General features: G+C 44.6%; 1 protein-coding gene and 3 non-coding genes across 4 annotated transcripts; all 4 read left to right on the top strand.

The window, feature by feature from the left end:
* Positions 1 to 1,421: 1,421 nt before the first annotated feature.
* TRNAP-CGG lies at positions 1,422 to 1,493 on the top strand. Its single transcript has one exon. It is a non-coding gene; the product is annotated as a tRNA-Pro (tRNA).
* Positions 1,494 to 2,035: 542 nt separating this feature from the next.
* On the top strand, positions 2,036 to 2,107 carry TRNAD-GUC. Its single transcript has one exon. It is a non-coding gene; the product is annotated as a tRNA-Asp (tRNA).
* A 1,742-nt stretch (positions 2,108 to 3,849) lies between these two features.
* TRNAW-CCA lies at positions 3,850 to 3,921 on the top strand. Its single transcript has one exon. It is a non-coding gene; the product is annotated as a tRNA-Trp (tRNA).
* Positions 3,922 to 12,615: 8,694 nt separating this feature from the next.
* On the top strand, positions 12,616 to 17,360 carry AURKB (aurora kinase B). The gene is made up of 8 exons (XM_006863405.1): positions 12,616 to 12,687; positions 14,182 to 14,284; positions 14,391 to 14,448; positions 14,696 to 14,887; positions 15,157 to 15,295; positions 15,400 to 15,548; positions 16,697 to 16,871; positions 17,051 to 17,360. The coding sequence occupies exons 1-8, from the start codon at positions 12,640 to 12,642 to the stop codon at positions 17,222 to 17,224; spliced, it is 1,038 nt and encodes a 345-aa protein (XP_006863467.1). The 5' UTR covers positions 12,616 to 12,639; the 3' UTR covers positions 17,225 to 17,360.
* Positions 17,361 to 21,727: the final 4,367 nt, after the last annotated feature.

Raw genomic sequence — 21,727 nt, 5'->3', positions numbered from 1 at the left:
ATCCCTGATATTATAGACAAGAAGGAGGTGCCTGGAAGACTTGGGCGGTGTGGGGTGGGGTGGGGCATGGCAGCGGGAAAGCTGAAGTCCAGAAAGAGAGAGATAAGAACTAGAAAAAGAGGTATACCAGAAGATCAGCCCTCAGTGTATCTTCATTCACCTAAAGACTTGGATTGCTCCCTGCTGCTCACAGACCCACACACACCACCGCCCAAACTGTCTACTCAGGGATACCTGGAAAAGGAAAACAGCTGAATCCTTCATTGGAGTCCCCCCACCTCAAAGTTATATGTGGCTTGGGTATACAAATAACACAACTGGGGTGTTGGACAAAATGGTTTAGCAGCAGAGATGTTACAGGCCTGGTCCAGAGCCACAGCAGGCAGGTCAGAACTGGAAGGAGCTCCCTCTGAACTGAGGGAAAGCAGACCATAGGACCTGCAACTGACCCCACTAGACCCCGTCAGGACTCTTGGCAGTATGAGTATATTAAAAGTTTAGAGACTAAGCCAGCAGCTCTGAGACTGTACGGTCCCAAAGCCAGTGTTGGAGCATCCCCACGTGGTTGCTTGCCTGGAGCCCCTTACCTGCTCCGGGTCTTAGGGGACAGGTAGGAGGATCTCCTTCTGGGTCAACCCAGGGTAGAATTTGATAGGAGAGTCTAAACGGTAGGGAGAAGGAGAGCCTAATTTTATAGGCAGGGAATCCTCGGGACCAGTACTGGCAGGATTGTTAGATGTCAGACAGTCCTGGTCTCAGGAACTGGTTGGCACCCCGCCCCATTCCTGCAGATTGGAAAGCCGGTCTCCTTTCCCGACCAGATCTAAGACCCAAGCTCAATAACGCCTCCTCCGAGAATCTTCATGATCTCAGGAATTATTCTCTCTGAACTCTCTCCAGCATAGAGCCACGCGGGTCCATGGAGACTGTGTCCTATCCAGGAGTCCGGCCGGGTGCTTGCCTAGCGGATTGACAGATGCAGATACAAGGGAGGGGCTGGTGCTTACCTAGGAACTTCAGGGTTGAGTAACTGCCCCTCCGCCTGTCCCGAAACCAAGCAACTCTATCGCTTGTCTTCAAAGCGTTGCACCTGGTGGTTGGGACCGAGCACAGTGGACCCCAAATTATGGAATGGCGCTGAGACTGTGACAATGAGTAGCAGGAATCCAGGTGTTCATTGCAGACCCTGGAGGGCGGTGCGGGGATGAGGCATAGATAGACTCTTTTCTCCCACTTGCCGGATGCAATTTCCTGCGAGGAGATTAAGCATGCAGGCCAGAAGCTGAGAAAAGTTTCTAGATTCCCGCTCAGAAGTATTCCGCTGCGATGCGTGGTGGTTTCTGAGCATACGAATAAACTCCCTAAAACCGTAACAAGCCTAGTACGACCTCTAAGGGAGTCCGCGGTCCGCACCGTACGTCGGCTCGTTGGTCTAGGGGTATGATTCTCGCTTCGGGTGCGAGAGGTCCCGGGTTCAAATCCCGGACGAGCCCAGTTTTGATTTTGCGGATACGGTGCTACACGAGGCAGACCTGGAATCATCAATGTGAAAAGAGAAACTGAAGGAGTTGTGACTTTCTTGATCTCTCTTGTTCTGACAGCACTGTGACTGGAAGAAGCTCAAGGGATTTAATCCTGTCTGGTGTGCGAAGATAAAAGAGTGGAGGCAAACCGATTACTTTCTGTTCCGCGCCTTTCTGCTTGGTGCCTCACCCCGGCCACTAGAGTCCTGGCTTCGGTTTGACTGTAGTAGAGGAAGACTGTGAACTGGGATGTATTCGGGAAAATCCAGGGACTCTCAGGTCTCTGCAGCCTTGGATGTTATCTCTTTGGCTGATTTATCTTGGATCCTTCCTCTCATTTCTTCCCTCATGAAGATTTCCGTTCCGTCGTAAACTAGAATGTGTATATTTTTCTGTTCAGTATTTTCCAGTAGTCGAAAGACTAGAATTCCTAGAAATCTTGTCCTTAGCATGCAGCGTTTGGTGACGATCTCAAATGAAGGGTTTAGAGAAGCAAACGCTATCCAGCTCATTCCTCGTTAGTATAGTGGTGAGTATCCCCGCCTGTCACGCGGGAGACCGGGGTTCGATTCCCCGACGGGGAGGGTGCGTATCTTTTTTTTTTTTTTTTCTTGTTTTGGATCCAGTAATTTAGATTTATTTCAGATGGAGACAAAATGAAAGAAACAAAAGGGGTTGGGGAGATATTGTTCTGATCCTCGAGCTCACAATCTAAGTTTCAAATTTATATTTCACTTCAAGGAACTTGAATTTAAGAAGTGTGGCTTTTTTTTTGTTATCATAAATATGCTTACTAGAAGTTTCGTTGACGATAACTTAAAAAACGCCGATGGGAAAACAATAAGACGCATAATATCACCTCTAGATACGACGATGTTTATTTCTTAATATAAAATGTGCATTTTCAGTTTCAGCTTGAAATTGTGCAAGGAACTTTTCAGCCCCTTTCAAGCCCCCATCTGACACTGGGTTCCGGGTTGATGCCTCGCACCGTCCGGGACGCCAAAACTGCTTTTTTGTTTGTTTTCTTTCTCCTCCTTCTTGTGTCTGTAGATTTTCGCAAGGAATGGCTCAAAAAATAAGGAGAACGCGACTGAGGTCTGGGCGCACAGTTCTCGCTGAGAGAAGCAGGGAAGGAGCATCTATCAAGAGCAGGGTTCCTGGTACCTGCAATTGAGCTGAAATTGCAGGCGTAGGAGAGAGCAGGTCTCTTGGAAACGAAGGTCTTCAAGACCCGGGGCTCCCGGAACGAGATGAAAAAAATTTTTTTTAAAAAAGAAGCGAACCGTGACCAACTGCTTGGAAGGCAGCCTTGTCCACCACTATACCATCTAAGCTGTTTGGCTATAGTTTGTCCTAGAAGATAGTAAAAACTTAAACGCGCTGGCAGGATGGTGGCCTCAGTGACGCTCCAGGCTTGATCCCGGGAGATACAAAGGCACGGGCACTAATGAGTCTGGAGATGCAATGATGTGGAAGCAACCACTATGATGTGGAAAGTGCCCTAGTGTAAGAGACACGCGGCTCCCATCACAGCTAATGCGCTTCAATCACCCCATGTGAGACTGTGTGATTATACTCAATTTACAGATGAGGAAATTAAGGTCCAGAGACTCTGATTAGGGAGTTTCTAGAGTCAGAGTGCTCCTTAGAGGCCAAGATGGCCAAACTTCGTATCTCATACTATGAACATATTGTCAGGAGGGAACAGTCGCTGGAGAAGGATATCATGTTTGGTAACATGGAGTGTCAGAGAAAAAGAGGAAGACCCCAACGAGATGGCAGCATCGATGGACTCGAGTGTGGCAACAATAGTGAGGTTGGCCCAGGATCGGACATTGTTTCATTCTGCTGTGCATAAGGTCGCTATGAGTCGGTGCCGACTCGATGGCACCTAATAACAACAACAGCAGAGTCACTGACAGATTCTGGATTAAATAGAAGATTTGTCTCATGCAGAGTGTAGTGAGAGCATATTGACTTAACCGCCAGGTGGGAGGAGACTCTTCCGTATCGGTTGAGCTCAAGGCATCCTAAATTAAAAGATTTGGACCTTAAACCAAGTTCTTCTAACCACAATTTGCATTTCCTTGTCATTTCTCCAGAGGAAGAGTTAAATCTCTATTTTAAGCCTTGTCACTGAACAACCTTCACCGAAAATACAATAAAATATTATTGGGATGGGAATAATTCTATTTGACGGCTATTTAATAGGCTCCGGGCAGAAGATTCAAAATCTTGAGGGCGGAGCCTGAAGAAAAAAACTCCACCTTCATTGCTGATGATACTTCTGTTCAGAAGAACCATGAGCGCCTCAGCTAGAAGAGGCCTCGTGGCGCAACGGTAGCGCGTCTGACTCCAGATCAGAAGGTTGCGTGTTCAAATCACGTCGGGGTCAAAAGGTGTATGTATTTTCGAAAACTACAGTTTCATAGGAGTGATAAAACATCTTTATTGAAGGAGAAAAATACAAACCTGAGTGTTGCTGTGTTTTGGTTGTTCTTTTTGCTAAATTATCTGAATTTTCTCTTTAAGTACTATATTTGGAATTTTTATGCTCATTTTACAATTTCTACGAATTATCCCATTAAAATAATACCTTTAATCTCAGGTATTTTAGGTTGTCTTAACACAGAAATTGTTGTTAATGAACAACAATCAAACTTGCTCAGAAAATCTATTTACCACAATTACTCTATTTCAAATAAAATTTCTTTATTGGAAGGAATGCAGCAATAATTGAGCATTTAAAAAGTAACAAGAGTTATTGTTAGGTGCCATTGAGTTGATACCGACTCAGCGATTCCATGCACAACTGCCGGTACCTCACAATCATTGTGCTGCTATTGCTGCTGCTGCCATTGTACCAATCGACTTCTTTGGGGGTCCTCTTCTCTTTTGCTGGCCCTTTACTCCACCAAATATGATGTCCTTCTCCAAGGACTGGTCGCTCCTGATATGTCCGGAGTATGAAAGACAAAGCCTGGTCATAGCAAATTAACTTCCACTTGCCAGTGATACCTATGTCTTATACCCCGTTATTTTCGTGATGGCTCTATGTTGTTGCTAAGTGATGTTGAGTTGATTTCTATTCATAACGACCTGTATAGGGTTTCCTAGGAGCGGTTTGTACCACCGACCTTGAGGTTCAAAAGGAACCTTGCTTTCCAGTGCTTATCCTACAGCGCCACACCAGGACTCCACACCTTTTGGCCCCGACGTGATTTGAACCTGCAATCTTCTGGTCTGGAGTCAGACTGCTACAGTTGAACCACAAAATTCTATAGTCTACAATTAAAGCACTAGTGACCACCTAAAATTTGAGGGACATTCTGCACATTATTAAGAAATTCTTCTGAAGCCAGACATTTGGGTGGTTTGGTTACCTGTACTTTTTTTCTGTGTGCATCCTTTTTCCTTTGTCAGTGCAGAGTTAGGTTATAATGAGTTCCTGAGTTAAAGATCATCCTTAGCTATATTGATAACTGTGGTGGTGGTTTTAGCAGCCAATCAGTTGCTTGATTCACGAGACCCCATGAATAACAGAGTAAAAAACTGCCACCTGATCTTGCATCATGCCCATAATTGGTTGCAGATCAGATCATTGTGGTCCACAGGGTATTCGTTGGCCGGTTTTCAGAAGTAAATTGCTAGGTCTTTCTTTCACCCCTAATTGTATTGCTGACCAAAGGGCTGTGTTATTTTCGCAAGCAAAACAGCTTTTCCTGTCTTTCTCTCTATCGGTTTGTTTTTCTTTTTTTCTTCATTATTGTTTTCATTGTTGTCTTATTGTATTCAGATATTGATCCATATTTTTTAAAAATTTTTTTTAAATATTTCGGATGTCAGCATAAAATAGAACACAAGGATACTAAATACAAGTATTACTTTTTCCCATACTTCTCGGAAATCACTAGAAGCCAGGAGGGAGTCACATGTATTTTTGTTGCCTCGTGTATCTTTTTAAAAAGGAAGAAATCCAGGCCAGCTTCTCCAGGAGCCTTGTCTTTCCCAGTGGGAAATTTTTTCCTTGACATTTAAATTGGCCTGACTTTGTCACCACCATTTACACAGCAGACATCCTCCTAGGCTAGAAACTATGCTTGACCCTCTTCTCCTCTCCCCTGCCCTTGCCTTACATTAGAGCAATCACACTTATCACATGAACCAAGACAGGGGCAGACAACAAACCAGTTCTTTTTGCTTGCTTGAATTGAAGAACTGCTGTTGATTTAGCAAGGCTATAGCTCAGGAACTCTGACAATCTAATGGGATGATGTGAGGCAGCTCATCCTGCAGTTCTGCTACCTACCCCTCAGCTGCCCACCCAAACCAGAGCACCTTGCCTGAATTATTTTATAAGAAATACAAAAGGGCAATTTTCTCATTCTATCTTTTCTTCTACATTTATTAGCTGATATTTATTCATAAAGATTCTTCTCTTATCCCCTGGGACCTAGTGATTTATTAATCATGTGGATAGCTAACACTGAGGATGTGTGCCAGGTACTACACTAAGAGCTTTAAGACCTTACTTCATTCAGTGCTGACAAGCCTGCAAGGCAGTATAAACTCATTTTCAGGTTCACATTCAGAGAGATTGAACAAATTGCCTAAGTAACACAGATTGTCAGTGGCAGGCCCATAATCAGACCTGTGAAATGCAAGCCCCTTTCTACTACATTCTGCTGCATGGTGTTCCATAGCAAGCCTGCGTGACTCCAGCATTAATAGCAAAGTAAAAAAAAAAAAAAGCAAGTGTTGGTGAGGGTGTGGAGAAAGGGGAACCCTCATTCATATACTGTTAAAAGGCCTGTAAAATGGTGTACCTACTGTGGAAAATAGGAGCTCTGGTAGCGTAGTGGTTATGAATCAGGCTGCGAACCTTAAGGTCAGCGGTTTGAAACTACCAGCTGCTCCGCGGGAGAAAGATGCTACTCCCATAAAGATTTACACCCTCGGTAACCCTGTACAGGGTCACTATGGGTCGGAACCGACTTGATGACACTTAACAACAACTGTGGGAAATGATATAGTACTTCCTCAAAACGTTGGAAATAGAAACACCATATGACCGAGTAATTCCTCTGTGTGGTATGTATCATAGAGAAGTAAGAGCAGGGACACAAATAAATAAATGCACACCCATGTTCAGTGACATAAGACCCAGTAATTCCTCTGTGTGGGAAACACCATATGACCCAGTAATTCCTCTGTGTGGTATGTATCATAGAGAAATAAGAGCAGGGACACAAATAAATAAATGCACACCCATGTTCAGTGCAGCTATTCAAAATAACAAAGAAATAGAAACAATCTAAATGCCCATTAACTGAAGAATGGATAAATAAACTATGGTAGTTAAAGAATAACAACAAATGTGCAAAACATCTCATAACATGGATGACTCTGGAGGGCATTATGCTGAGTGAAATAAATCAGTCGCAAAAAGACTAATATTGTATGAGATCACTATTGTAGAAAGTCAAGAAAAGGTTTATTACATGAAAAGAAACATTCTTAAATATTTACAGATAAAAAGGTATATCTTAGGATATTTCCTTCAAAATAATATAATAGGAGACTAGTGGCCGTGCACAGATGAAATATGATTGATTATGAGTTGACAGTTATTGCTAGGTGATGTTGTTGTTGTGAAGTGCAGTTAAGTCGGTTCTGACCCATAGTGACCCTGTATAGGGTTTCCAAGGAGTGGCTGGTAAACTAGAACGCCAACCTTGCGGTTCAAACTAATTTTGTTGTTGTTGTTGATAAGTGCCATCGAGTTGATTCTGACCCATAGCCATCCCGTATAGGGTTTCCGAGGAGCAGCTGGTGAGCTTGAACCACTGGCCTTGCTGTTCAAACGGCTTTGCAGTCTGGTGCATTAACCCACAGTGCCACACCAGGAGTCCAGCGCATTAACCCACAGTGCCACATCAATTCATAAATAATAATAACTTCTGCTTTGTGTATGTGTGAAAGTCTCCACAATGCAAGTTTCCCCGCCCCCAAAATGAGGCACTTCTACAGTTACAATTTTTATTTAACTTATTCTTTGAGCTCTAAAACTGGCTATTTACAAATTTACAGTCATGACAAAACACTAAATTTAAAGAAGCATTAAATAAACAAGTCTAAAATTTTAATGTGCCTGAAGAAAGATTCTCAGTTTTCAAAACTTCCATTCTTTCTTTGTCTAACATATTACATATCATAAGCATCTTAATTGCATTCTGTTTTTGTTTTTTGATGATGATGAGGAGGATTTTGACAAATCTAGTAAATTGTGGCACTGTAGGTTAATGTGCTGAAGAGCAAGGTTGTTTGACATGCATCGTTGGTGGTTCAAACCGACCAGCTGCTCCTTGGAAACCCTATACAGAGTCGCTATGGGTCAGAATCGACTTGATGGCACTTAACAACAATAACAACAACAAGTAAATTGTGAAGAGATAAGTCAATTATGACAAAGTTAAAGAGATTACTTAGGGGAAAGCAGAAAAGTCCCCAATCTTCTTGAGCAGGCTGACGGAGACATTCAGAAAGTCTAGAAATGTGGGCCCAGATTTGGATGAAGGGAGGGCCTTCCCGAGTATGCATTTTACCGAGCTATTAGAAGAAATTTAAGGAACATAGAGCTGGGACCTGACGTTCCTTTATGCGGACTAGTAGAGGAGGCTAACAAGGTCTTTAATAACCATGATAAGGCTGAGAGGACAGAAAAATTGACAAACCGGTTCAACTGCTGGCAGTTGCTGTAGGGTGCCCAACTAATCTTATCTCTCTCCCACCTCAGGGAGCCCTCTCTGCCTATATCAGCAGAAGAAGTTTACAGGACAGCTGGAGGCCTCTGAGAGCTGGTAATCTTGATCATAACCACGCCACAATCGTGGACACATGGATCACTGGTGCCGAGAATGTCTGGAATGTCCTATAGCAGGGCGCCACGTTGACTCCCCACAGGGGAAAGACCACCCTGCCCCCCAGCCCTCCTGATGCACCTGGGGTTCAAGGGAGAACTGCATTAATAGTGCTCAGAGGTTAGTTATGCTCCTGATAAACAAGAACATCATCATCACTGCGGCCAAACCTTGGGTGTCTGTTGAGGAAGAAGGTTGTTGTTACTAAATGCCGTTGAGTCGGTTCCAACTCATAGTGACCCTGTATAGGATTTCCAAGGAGTGGCTGGTGAGCTTGAACTGCTGATCTTGCAGTTTAAACTGATTTTGCAGTTTAAACCGACCTTGCAGACCAGTGCATTAATCCGTAGCACCACACTAGGACTCCAGAGGTGAAAGGTAAAGACTGTTTTATTCATGTTAGACATAGGAACAACATTTTCCATATGGGGATGGAAAGAAAACTCCAGTCATAACCCTTGACTAAGCCATTGTGAGGCCATTTATAAAGATAAATAATTTCTGTATGCTTTTGTTCACATGACTTAATGTACAACACTCCTGAGAGAGAGAAATTTCCTTCTCAAATTAGGGGCCCAGATCTGTAAAACAAAAGCACACTACCTGGAATTCTTGCTGTCCCAGAAAACTAGGACTTTGATTCCAGAAATATAAGATATCATTACTAGGCTGAAGGTCCCTTCAATTAAGAGACAGACAGGTGAACCCTGGGAATGGCAGGGTGCTATAGGATTTTAATCACTAATTTTAGTCTTATTGCAAACCATTATATGAGGCCCTAAAGGGAAAAGAGAAGATATTACATTGTGGTAGCAGGATTTACGATTGGGAGTGTGGTTGGAATGGGAAACTTTCAATTGTACTTTTTCTATTTTTCTACTGCTATCATGAATCATTTTGACAACAAAATACACTCAAATAAACACTTGCTGACAGCAGCTGCTTCTGGGTATGTTGTTGTTGTTAGGTGTTGTTAAGTCAGTACCGACTCTTAGCGACCTTATGTACAACAGAATGAAATACCGCCTTGTCCAACACCAATCTCACAATCGTTGCTATGCTTAAGCCCACTGCTGCTACCACTGTACCAATCCATCTTGTTGGTATTGTGTAAAAGAATCTTGGACATAGGGAGAAATTTAGGAGTAGAGAGTATAGGATTGTAGGTGGTAACTAAACTGCTTAAATTTTATCATGTTTGTGTATACTTAAAAATTAATATAATAAGAGGGAGGTTGGCAGAGAAAAGATGAAGTTTGCGGAAAACAGGGAAGAGTGCAAGAATGAATAAAGGTAAATACTGTTAAGTGATGGTACATGGAGGGGATTGCAATCATTGTAATGACACAAAGTATGATTTGTTGAATGTGGGACCAATGATCTGGTCTGTAAACTTTTACTCAATTCACCTTAAAAAGTTTTTTGTTTTTTTTTTTTATAAAAAATCAATGCATCAATAATATAGATGAGTCTCACAAACATAATGTGATGAAAGAAATCATGCACAGAATACATATTGTATGATTCTATTAATGGAAAGTTTAAAATAGGCAACATCAGCATATGAGGTTAGAAGTCAGGATAGCTGTTACAACTAGGGAACCACCAGCAAAGGAAGACAACAGGGCTTTCTGGAGTGCTGGAAACATTCTGCTTCTGTATCTGGGTGCTGGTTACAGTTTTTGAAAAGTCACCAAGCTGTACATTTCCTGTATGCCTATTTCAGTAAAAAGTTTAAAAATGCATCAAAGGTCTAATGTAGAGAATGTAGGGGCTGTTGTTGTTCAGTAACCCTGCAGAAAAAACCCCAGCAGCAATGGGAGCTGTGTGCTTCCTTGCCACCAGGAGAAAAGGGATTTCTAACCAGCAGTTTGGACAAGAATAAGGTTCCCATTAATTGGCCCATTTGGGTCACATCTAATCCCTGCAACATGATTCAGAAATAGAAGGTGTTGAGTGGTTTAGAACTCATCCTTGGACCTGGAATGGGGTCAGCTTCCCTTACCTACAAAATTCTAGGTACTTTCAGGAAATTGAAAATCACTGGGAGAATGAATTCTGGTTCAATGACCACAATGTGCACTACAATGTCTTATCAGTTAGGAATTTGGAGTTTTCAGCAACAAAAAACAACTTTTTGCTCACCCTAGCAACAAAAAAGTAGTGGGTAGCTCACAGAGTGAAAAGAAGTGAACAATGAGGAATTGGGAAGCACAGAAACTAAGGCAGATAGTTCAGTATCAAGCGCATAGCTAGTCTTTTTAGAGTATTGCCAGAAATGATTCCATTTCAACTCCCTTTCACCAGGCATCACTTTGAGTCAATTTCTGCAGACAGAAAGCCGGATTGGCTTGGTTACATGAGCACCTTTTGCTATTGAGGGTTGTGTACCACGATTGACAGCAATGAACCGGGAAATCGGAGGTTCCCTAATAAAAGTTAATTCATCCAGTGCAGACACCAGAGGACAGAGTAGAACTGCTCCCTGGGGTTTCCGCGATTGTATATTTTTATGGAAATAGTCTCATCTTTCTCCCGCTAGCTGAGGCCTGGTGGTTAGATTTGCGGTTTGCAAATCTAACGCTTAACCCATTGTGCCACCATGAGACTAAAGAAAGTCTGAGTGTTATTAGAAGGTATTGTTGTTGTTGTTGTTAAGTGCCATCGAGTGACCCTGTATAGGGTTTCCGAGGAGTGACTACACATGTTATTGTTGTTAGGTGCCATCGAGTCGATAGGGACTCATATCGACCCTATGCACAACAGAACGAAACACTGCCCAATCCTCGGCCAACCTCACTACTGTTGCCACGCGTGAGTCCATCGATGCTGCCACTTGGCCAATCCATCTCATTGAGGGTCTCCCTCTTTTTCTCTGACCCTCCACCTTACCAAACATGATATCCTTCTCCAGTGACTGGGCCCTCCTGACAGTATGTCCGAAGTGTGAGAGATGAAGTTTGGCATCTTGGCCTCCAAGGAGCACTCTGGGTGCACTTCTTCCAAAACGGATCTATTGGTTCTTTTGGCAGCCCATGGCACTTTCAATATTCTCCTCCAACACCATAACTCAAAAGCACCAATTCTTTTACGATCTTCCTTATTCACTGTCCAGCTTTCCCATGCATATGAGGTTATTGAAAATAGTGATAGTTATTTCATTGAATGTCCAGAAATGTATTTATTTAACCCAATAATGAAATCTGGGGTTGAAAGGAGCAGAGAAGGAGTGTGGTGGGGAGTGGGTCCAGGCAACAAGGCAACCAACCATCCGAGAACTTGCAGAGAAATAAACGTCCATGTAGTCCCTGCTAGGAATGTGAGTGGAGGCCTTTTAAGAACAAAATAGTAATGGCACAAGGATAGACACACATGTAAACGAACAAATAATGTGATAGACTAGAGGGCCCAGAAACAGACGCAAGTATGTATATACAATAATGTCATATATCGAGTATGGCATTTAAATCGTGCTGGAAATGTAGCAGTTTAACAGTCTTGGCATCATCAATTGTCCATCTTCTAGGCCCAAACTCATACACACACACGAATAAATTCCAGATATAATAAAGATTTAAATTTGAAAAAGAGAGAGAGTGAATATTTGATTGAAGGCAAAAAAAACCAAACAAACCTTTGCTACTACGGAAGCCGAGAAAGTGGAAAGGTGCATTTCATCCTCTCCAATGGGTTCCCACGACCTACGTCACGGAAGAGTCAGCCAATGGGAATTGGGCATGTGAGGCGCCCTCAGCCAATGGGGCCAGGGCGGGAGATTTGAAAGTGCCGTGAGGCAGGACAGCCTGATCAGTCGTTTGCGGGAGGTTGGGAGAACAGCTACGGGCTCCAGGTGAGCTGGTTCCCCCTTCCACGGGCCTTGCGCCGGGAGAAGACAGGTGATCGGGCAGGACTGGGGTCCATTGGGCGGGCCTGCGCGCATTCTGCGGGACTACTAAGCGCACCAAGCTAGAAAGGGGGTCCTGGAGGGATGGGAGCTAGTTACTGGGCGGGACGACCAGGCGAGTGCCGGGATGACCACTACTCTGGCTAGTGTGCTGACCCGTTCCTTTCCACCAGTCCCTGGCCGGCGCTTCCGGCTAGATAGGCCAGACCCCTCCCTCTTCCGCTCCTGTTTTCTTCTCACTGCTGTTTCCCTCTTCCCACCCAGCTCCCCGCCCCCTTTCCCTCTAAGGATGGCCCTGAAGGAGAACGCCTACCCCTGGCCCTACGGCCGGCAGACGGTAAGGCCCTTTCTTCTCCCTCCTCCCGCTGTCTGCTTGGCGAGTTCCTGCTTGAAGATTGTCTCAGGCGCCCAGTCCCTGCTTTGGGATCCTGCAGAGACCAATCCTCTTAGCACTTTCTTCCCTACTACGTACCAGCGTCTGGGTCCTAAGAGTTTACTAACAGAATCTGGTTTAATCTTGTTGCAGGGCCACATCCTGTGTTAATGAACTTGAGTCTGACCAGTCCCGGGCTCCCTTACGGGGCTCAGGGCTCACAGCCTACCTGTCACATGCAAGTGATACCTGGGACTGAGCTTCTGGCCTGAGTCTGGGTCTGGCCTTCAAGCCATGATTCCCTACTCTTGTCCTGAAAAAATAAAGCTAGACAGGAAATAAACTCTAAAGGAATTTAGATAAGGTTAACTGTTTAAAAGGTCAAGGACAAGCCTAAATTAATCACTTAGAATTTATTTTAATAACTAGTGTGCACTAAGGATCTCAGTAGATTATTTTCTAGATGGTTGGCCAGTTGTCCCAACACCTCTCAACGAAGATTCTGCCTTCTGATTTTAAATGCCACCTTTATATTTTCATTTGTGACATATTGTTGCTAAATGCTGTCAAGTTGGTTCCAACTCATAGAGACCCTGTACAGGGTTTCCGTGGAGCCACTGGTAGATTTGAATTACGGTGATTTACCAGGGTCTGCTTTTAAACTAGTTTATTTGTTGCTGTCTTGGGACAGGTTTTTAAGGGCACTAAGATTTTCTTCCTCTCTTGGCTGAAGAACCCCTGCACTGGCTTAGCTCCCTTGTTGATGAGAATTAGGCTTTAAGAGATTCATCTGTCACAGTGCACCAGCTCCTTCTCTCCTGGAGCACTTAGTGAGGTTGTCAAGAGTGGAAGCTGAATGGGAAACCATTGCCACCTCTCCACTGGTCACTCCCAAAAGAAAGCTGTATATATATATATTCACCTGGGAAGTGGTCCCAGGCCACACAAGTAGTCTTCAATGTTTGGAAAAGGGATAAATATTGGCATTTGCTGCAACATTCAAGATTTCAAGAACCTTATTTAAACTTTGGGGATTGTGAGAATGGCTCTGTGCTAAAACTCCTTGGATTGTGGATCTTCATTGCCCTAGTCCTCTACTGCTTTCCAGGGGGTGGAGCGTGGGCTGAGTGACTGAATGTAGTGTTATAGACAGGACTGTAGAAGTTAGAGAGCTTCATGCCTGAGAATGGGGTGTGCGCCAGGGTCAAAGAGGTGAACTATTAGGTGTTGAGTGAGTCCTATACCCTCATCAAAGGTCAGCTTAATTTGTTTTTTGATAACACATTTTAATCTGGTGCTCTGAGCAGAATGTTGGGTTGGGTATCAATGGGCCTCTTTGAGTTGGGGGATAGGTGGGTGTGGGACTCCAGAGCCAGTAGCTGAAATGCTGCATGCAGCACATTCCAGCCTGGTCACTAGGACAAAGGCGCCTCAGAGCTACCTCCTGCTCCTTCTCAGGCTCAATCTGGCCTAAACACCCTGCCCCAGAGAGTCTACCGGAAGGAGCCTGCCACCCCATCTGCGCTTGTCCTCATGAACCGCTCCAATACCCACCCTACAGGTAACTCAGCCAGGGGAGGATTGACCTCAAAGAATCAGAGCCTGTGGGAAAGGTGCAGGGATGAGGTGGTCAAACAAGGGCCTCAACTTACCTGTTCACTCCTTAGCTGCCCCTGGCCAGAAGAAAATGGTGGAGAACAGCAACGGGACACCCAGCTGTTTAATGTAAGTGCCATAAGCTTTGGGATGGAAGAGAGGTGGTGGGGCAGTGAGCCGACAGAAAATGAGAGGTAAAACCCAGGGAGGGACAGGAGGAGTGGTGATAAGTCTATGCTCAGCTATCTTTAAAAGAGAAATAGGGTTGAGAGCAAGATGAACTGAGGTAGTGAGGAAAAAGCAAACACTTTAAATGACAAATAAACACATGTCACCTCCAGGCACTGAGTGGCTTTCCCCTCTACTTTCCAAACAGGAAGACCTTCACAATTGAGGACTTTGAGATTGGCCGTCCCCTGGGCAAAGGCAAGTTTGGAAATGTGTACTTGGCTCGCGAGAAGAAAAGCCACTTCATCGTGGCCCTCAAGGTCCTCTTTAAGTCTCAGATCGAGAAGGAGGGTGTGGAGCACCAGCTGCGCCGGGAAATCGAAATCCAGGCCCATCTGCAGTACGGTTAACACCTCTCACTCAGAGCAAAGCTCCTCTGCCCCTGCTCCTTCCCAAGCTCCTCTTTCCACTCTGCCACACCTAGACTGCTCTCTCAGCAGCTGGGTCCAGTGCGCTCTCTGTGTCCAGAGCCTTGAATCTGGAGAGCTACCCCCATCTCCACCTGTATCCCCTTAACACTCCCAGCCCTGCTGTCCTGTTTGTCCCATATGGGACCTGTCATTTTCCCACACCAAGATGCAGCCTGGGGCTTCTCTGTTCTTCCTCCAGGCATCCCAATATCCTGCGTCTCTACAACTATTTCTATGATCGGCGGAGGGTCTACTTGATTCTGGAGTATGCTCCCCGTGGGGAGCTCTACAAGGAACTTCAGAAGAGCCGTACTTTTGACGAGCAGCGAACAGCCACGGTCAGGATGGGTGGGCACCCAGGTCTCAGGCAGGGGCTGGAGATGGGATGTACTTCTCATGGTTAGGAGGTATGTCCTTTCCTCACTGTCCTTGGTCCTTCTAGATCATGGAAGAGTTGGCAGATGCATTGATGTACTGCCATGGAAAGAAGGTGATCCACAGAGACATAAAGCCAGAGAATCTGCTCTTGGGGCTCCGGGGAGAGCTCAAGATTGCTGACTTTGGCTGGTCTGTGCACGCCCCCTCCCTGAGGTATGGTGGACAGGTGTGAAGTTGAAAAGTTCAAAAGAAAACCACTCCTAATCTTGTTACTATTATCCTGAGAAGCTTGGGTTTGTCCTAATGCAAATGTACCAGTTCCGGTCAAGTCTGTTCCAAGTTAAAGGCAACTTCATAGTGTGTCAGAGAACTGCTGCTTCCATGGGGTTTTCGATGGCTAATTTTTCCAAAGTAGATCACCAGACTTTTATTCTGAAGTTCCTGTGGGTGGAATCTAACCTCTAACCTCTCAGTTAGCAGCTGAGCATATTAATCATTTGTGCCCAGGACTCCAAATAGAGACTTGGTGGTGGTTATGTGCCGTGGGGTCTGTTCCGACTCAGACTGACCCTGTATAGGGTTTCCGAGGCTGTAAATCTTTATGGGAGCAGAAAGCCTCATCTTTCTCCTATGGAACAGCTGGTAGTTTCCAACTGCTGACCTTGAGGTTAGCAGCTCAACTTGTAACCACTATGCTACCAGACATGTCTTAACAAGGACAGGCGACTCGGAGTTTTGTTGTCCCAGATTTTACTCACTACCCATCTATTGGAACTCTTCCCACATCATCAGTTTTAATGGCTTGATAGTACTGTAAAATAGGGATAAGTCAAGCATTCTTGATAAGACATTTGAGATGTCCTCAGTGTTTCCCTTAGTTTCAAGATGAACACTGCCCTTATATCTGATTATTTTATTAAGATACTTCCCTTAGGGTGAAAGTATAGGGACTCTGTAGGCCCCCAAGGAGCTCTGGTAGCGTAGTGGTTACAAATCGGGCTGCTAACCTCGGGGTCAGCAGTTCGAAACTACCAGAGGTTCCACAGGAGAAAGATAAGGCTTTCTGCTCCCGTAAAGATTTACAGCCTTTGAAAACCAATGTGGGTCGCTATGAGCCAGAACCGACTCCACGGCACCTAGCTACCCCCACCACCATGTAGACCTCCAGTCTGGGGCTTTGATTTATAGTCTCCCACCCAATCCCAAAGGACTAAGATTGTCCACACCGCACTGGCCTGTTGAAGCCTGATTGGACTGCTCTTCTGCATAATGGGGACTCTTGGCTTCCTACTGTTAGGCAGGGAAAGGAGAAGCTGTTGGTCTCTGGGACCCTTGCCCACTCTCTGCACCCTGGCACCCAGGAGGAAGACAATGTGTGGCACCCTTGACTACCTACCCCCAGAGATGATTGAGGGGCGAACACACAATGAGAAGGTGGATCTTTGGTGTATTGGTATACTTTGCTACGAGCTGCTGGTGGGGAACCCACCCTTCGAGAGCGCTTCACACAATGAGACATATCGGCGCATCGTCAAGGTGAGGGTGCTGACTTGGTGCCTAGCTGGGCTTTATGCTGACTGCAGGGACCAGGACCAGGAGTGGCAGAGTGAGACCAGCGGTGTTCTACACAGCTCTCTGAATAGTGTGGGCAGTGAAGGAAACTGTAGCCAGATTGAAACAAATAGGTCTGTCCTTTCCCTTCTCTACTTCTGCAGGTGGACCTGAAGTTCCCCTCTTCTGTGCCCCCAGGAGCCCAAGACCTTATTTCCAAGCTGCTCAAGCATAACCCTTCAGAACGGCTTCCCCTGGCCCAGGTGGCAGCCCACCCTTGGGTCCGAGCCCACTCTCGGAGGGTGCTACCTCCCTCTGCCCATCAATCTGTCCCCTAAATTGTCTGTCATTTACTCGGTGTATCTGTGTTTGTACGTCTGTATTTTATATGTAGAAGGAAGGAGGAGGAGTCCCTGGCCTGTTCCCATATCTGCCTACTACCTCCTTTTTATTGAATAAAGGCTGCAGCATTTTATAATGGTGTTTTTAGATGTTTGTAGATGAAGGAAGCTGTCTCCTCTGGGAAAGAAGGGGGTTGGAGGTTACCCATCCAGGATTCTGGGGATACATCCCTGCCGCGAGTAACACCTGCCTTTTCAGCTGCGATACCTACCAGGTCAGCTTTCAGACTGGTCAGACAGGTCAGCTCACCTCATTGTCCTTCCTTTTCCTGAATCTGGCTCCTAGGGCCCAGGGGGCTAAGGATCCTTAGCTACCCCAGCCTGACTTGAACTTCAGCTCTCTGCCCACCTTCTCTTACATCTTGTTTTCTCACGATCATCTGATCTCTAATCCTTCTCCCTGTTCATTCCCTACCCTTTTGCCAACGTAGGAGGAATTGAACATTGCTGTACCTTAGAGGTCTTTTTTGATTAGTTCTACTGTCCTGGTTAGGATCACTAATAGTGCAGGGGTGACTACAAGCAGTAGTGATGGGGTAGCCTTTTCTGGTTCCTGCCTTTGGTTTTATTGTTAAGTATGGTGTTCACTGTCAATTGGATTGTTTTTCATTGTAAAATACACATACACAAATTTTGCCATTTTAACCATTTTCAAGTGGCATTAGTCACACAATGTTGTGCAATTATCATCACTAATTGTTTCCAAAGCTTTACATCTCTCCAAACAGAAACTACACCCATTAAGCAATAACTCCCCATTTCTTCCTTTCCTCAACCCCTGGTCACCAGTAATCTACTTTCTGTCCCTGTGGATCATGTAACATTTGTCCTTTTTTATCTGCCTGTTTCACTCAACATAATGTTTCCAAGATTCATCCATGTTTGTTTGGAACATTTTATAAGGTTCAGGAAGACCTGTTCTTCATTTCCTAAACATTTGTTTTTATTTTTTGTAAAAATTTTTGTATCATAAATAGACACTGACTTTCATCAAATGCTTTTCCTATATCTATTGCTTATTGGCTTCTTTAATCAATTGTACATAAATAAAGTTTCTTTTAATTTTATCCCAGTTATGTGTGTGTATTAGTTTCCTAGGGCTGCCTTAACACAACAAAAATGTATTCTCTAGAGGCCAGAAGTCTAAAATCAAAGGTATTGGCAGGGACACACTCACTCCAAAGCCTCTAACGATGAATTTTTCCTTGCCTTTTCTGGTTTCTGGTGGTTCCAGGTGTTCTGTGACTTGTGACCAATCTCTGTGCCTCTGTCTATACATGGCCTTGTCTTCTCTGGTGTCTCTCTCCATAAGCCTCTTAAAAGGTCACTTATTTGATTTAGGGCCCACCTAGATAATGCAAGATGATTTGATCTCAAGATCCTTCATTACATCTGCCAAGAACCTTTTTCCAAAGTCTTAGCTGTTCTCTTTTTGATGTTTACCATATAGGTACAGATCACATCTGTTTTGCTATTTTGAGGCATTGTCTATTTTTCTAAAATATGTATATTGTTAAAATATACATATTTGCCTCTTTCACCCGATGGTGGTAGTGATGTGCTGTGAAGTCAGTTCTGACTCATAATGACCCTGTACAGGGTTCGTGAGGCTGTAAATCTTTATGGGAGCAGAAAGCCACATCTTTCTCCCATGGAACAGCTGGTAGTTTTAAACTGTTGACTTTGAGGTTAGCAGCCTGATCCGGAACCCCACTACATTACCAGAGCTCCTTAGTTCTGACTTAGAAACCCTTTTAAGGTTTCTGAGACTGTAAATCTTTCTCTTGGGGAGCATCTGGTAGATTTGAACTGCCTTAGCATCCCAACTCAGAATCCACTAGGTTACTAGGGCTCCTGCCATACCATAGCCACCAAAATGTATAATTTCTGCCTCTGTATCCTTCCAACGTAACTATATCAGAATTGTGGTTATAGGTAGTCATTTAACAATAGTTATTGAGTATCTTCTACATTCCAGACACTGTTCTAGGTGATGGGAATATAGCAATGAATAAAGGAAAACGTCTCCTGTGCTTACTAGTTTAGAGTATCAATATCCAGTGTGTACATTATGCCTTAGTTCCTGTGTGGTTCAAACCATTTAATGTGCTTCTCTATGGTGCTATAGGGTAAGCACTGGGCTGCAAGGTGGTTTGAACAGCACGGTTGGCAGTTCAAATTCAGCCTCTGAAATCCTATACAGGGTCCCTATGAGTCAGAACCAACTCAACAACAACTAACTGAAAGGTGGAAGGTTTGAGTCCATCCAGAGGTACTTCAGCTTGTTCTGCTGAAAAATCAGCAATGTGTCTTGTTTTCCCCTTCCTCCCCAGCCTCTTGGCACCCCCACCTGCACTGCTGGGTTGTCTCCACATGGGGCTGAGTGCCCTTCTCTCCCCCTGCATCCTGCTGGGGCACTCTCTGTTCCAGAGGAGGAGAACGGTGCCAAGTGGTGGGGGCTACTCATAGTAGCACTCTCCCAGGGAGGGTCGAGCAATGCCCTTGGGTTTGAGTGGGAAGCCCCTCTCCCTGCCTCCAGACACAGACAGACTTCTGCACCGGTTTTCCAGTCCTCTGCCTCCTAACCCCAACCCTTCCCAATGGGTTGAAAAAAATCAGTCATGGAAACCTCTATGGAACACAGTTTTATTCTGACACATGGGATCACCATGAGTTGAAATTGACTATACAGCAACTGGTTTTACTGGTTTGTAACTATAAGCTTACCAGTCAAGTTGGTTCATGTGGCATTCTGTTCTTTTCCTTCCCTATAGGTAAATGTCTTGTCCCATTTTGCTCATTTCTGTATGTACAGATTAATCCAGCTTTAAATTCTTTCCTAGTTTAAGTACATAAAGTTGTAAGCATCTATGGAAGTATCACTTCATCTGCATTACACAAGGTCTGATAGTGTACTTAGCTATTCTGGTCTCAGCATTCTCTAAAAATTTCTGCTTAATGATTTCTTCTCTGATCCAGAATATTTCAAGGATGTTTTGAAAATTCCTTCTCCATTAACTGGTCCCTCCTGACAGTATGTCCGAAGTGTGAGAGATGAAGTTTGGCCATCTTGGCCTCCAAGGAGCACTCTGGCTGCACTTCTTCCAAAATGGATCTATTGGTTCTTTTGGCAGTCTGTGGCACTTTCAATACTCTCCTCCAACACCATAACTCAAAAGCATCAATTCTTCTAAGGTATTCCTCATTCACTGTCCAGCTTTCGCATGCATATGAGGTTATTGAAAATACCATGGGTTGGGTCAGGCACACTTTAGTCCTCAAGCTGACATCTTTGCTCTTCAACACTTTAAAAAGGTCTTGTGCAGAAGATTTGCCTAATGCAATATGTCCTTTGATCTTGACTGCTGCTTCCCTGAGTGTTGATAAGTGATCCAAGAAGAATGAAGTCTTTGACAACTTCAATCTTTTCTCCCTTGATAAGAATGTTGTTTATTGGTCCAGTGGTGAAGATTTTTTTCCTTTACATTGAGATGCATGGTGAGACCATGCAAATAGGGGTATTTTGTTGTTAAGTGCCTTAGAGTAGGTTCTGACTCATAGTGACCCTGTATAGGGTTTCCAAGGAGTGACTGGTGAGCTTGAACCACCGACCTTATAGTTCAAACAGCTTTGCAGTCTGGTTCATTAACCCACTGCGCTACACCAGGACTCCAAATAAGGGTATAGAACCTGTGATAGCTGGGGTTCTGTGCCAATTTGGCTAGGCTATGATTCCCTGTATTGTGTGGTTGTCCTCCATTTTGTCATCTCAAGTAATTTTCCTCCATTGTGTGTTGTTAAAAACAACAAATGTGTTAATGAGGCAGGATTGGGTTATTTGAATGAGAATTAGGTTGTCTTTTTATGTTGATGAGGTAGGATTAGGGTGGGATACACTCAAATCACCACCCTTGCTTGAGTGACATTTTATCTTACAAGCAATAAAAGCAGAGAAAAGTGAGCTGAGCTAAGGGAACAAACTATCACCAAGAAAGAAAAACTGGGTGTGTATTGTGTCTTTTGGACACAGGACTCGGGTGCTGAGACCCTCCTAGACTCAGGAGACAGAGAGAGCTGTAACACTGGAAACAGTGAACATCAGTGGCTGCAGAGCCAGGACGCTGACAGGAGACGCAATGGGATTCCCAGCCCACAAAGGGAGAAAACTGAGTTCCTTTGGGGCAAGGGGCTTGCTGGCGGAGTAGAGTGGCTCTGGACACTCATGGTAGTGGTGGTTATGTGCCGTGGAGTCGGTTCCGACTCTTAGTGACCCAGTACCTCTTCATCTTTCTCCCTCAGAACAGCTGGTTGTGTCAAACTGCTGACCTTGAGGTTAGCAGTCTGATTCGTAACCACTACGTCACCAGAGCACCTCTGGACACTTGTAGTCAGAGCTAAAAGAGTTTTGTAACACTTGTTCAAGTAAAGCAGAGGCTGGAC

The sequence above is a fragment of the Chrysochloris asiatica genome, unplaced genomic scaffold, assembly GCF_000296735.1.
Source record: "Chrysochloris asiatica unplaced genomic scaffold, ChrAsi1.0 scaffold00054, whole genome shotgun sequence".
In the NCBI taxonomy this organism is placed as follows: domain Eukaryota; kingdom Metazoa; phylum Chordata; class Mammalia; order Afrosoricida; family Chrysochloridae; genus Chrysochloris; species Chrysochloris asiatica.
Note: the sequence above shows the minus strand (reverse complement) of the source record. Positions and strands in the feature narration are given on the sequence as shown.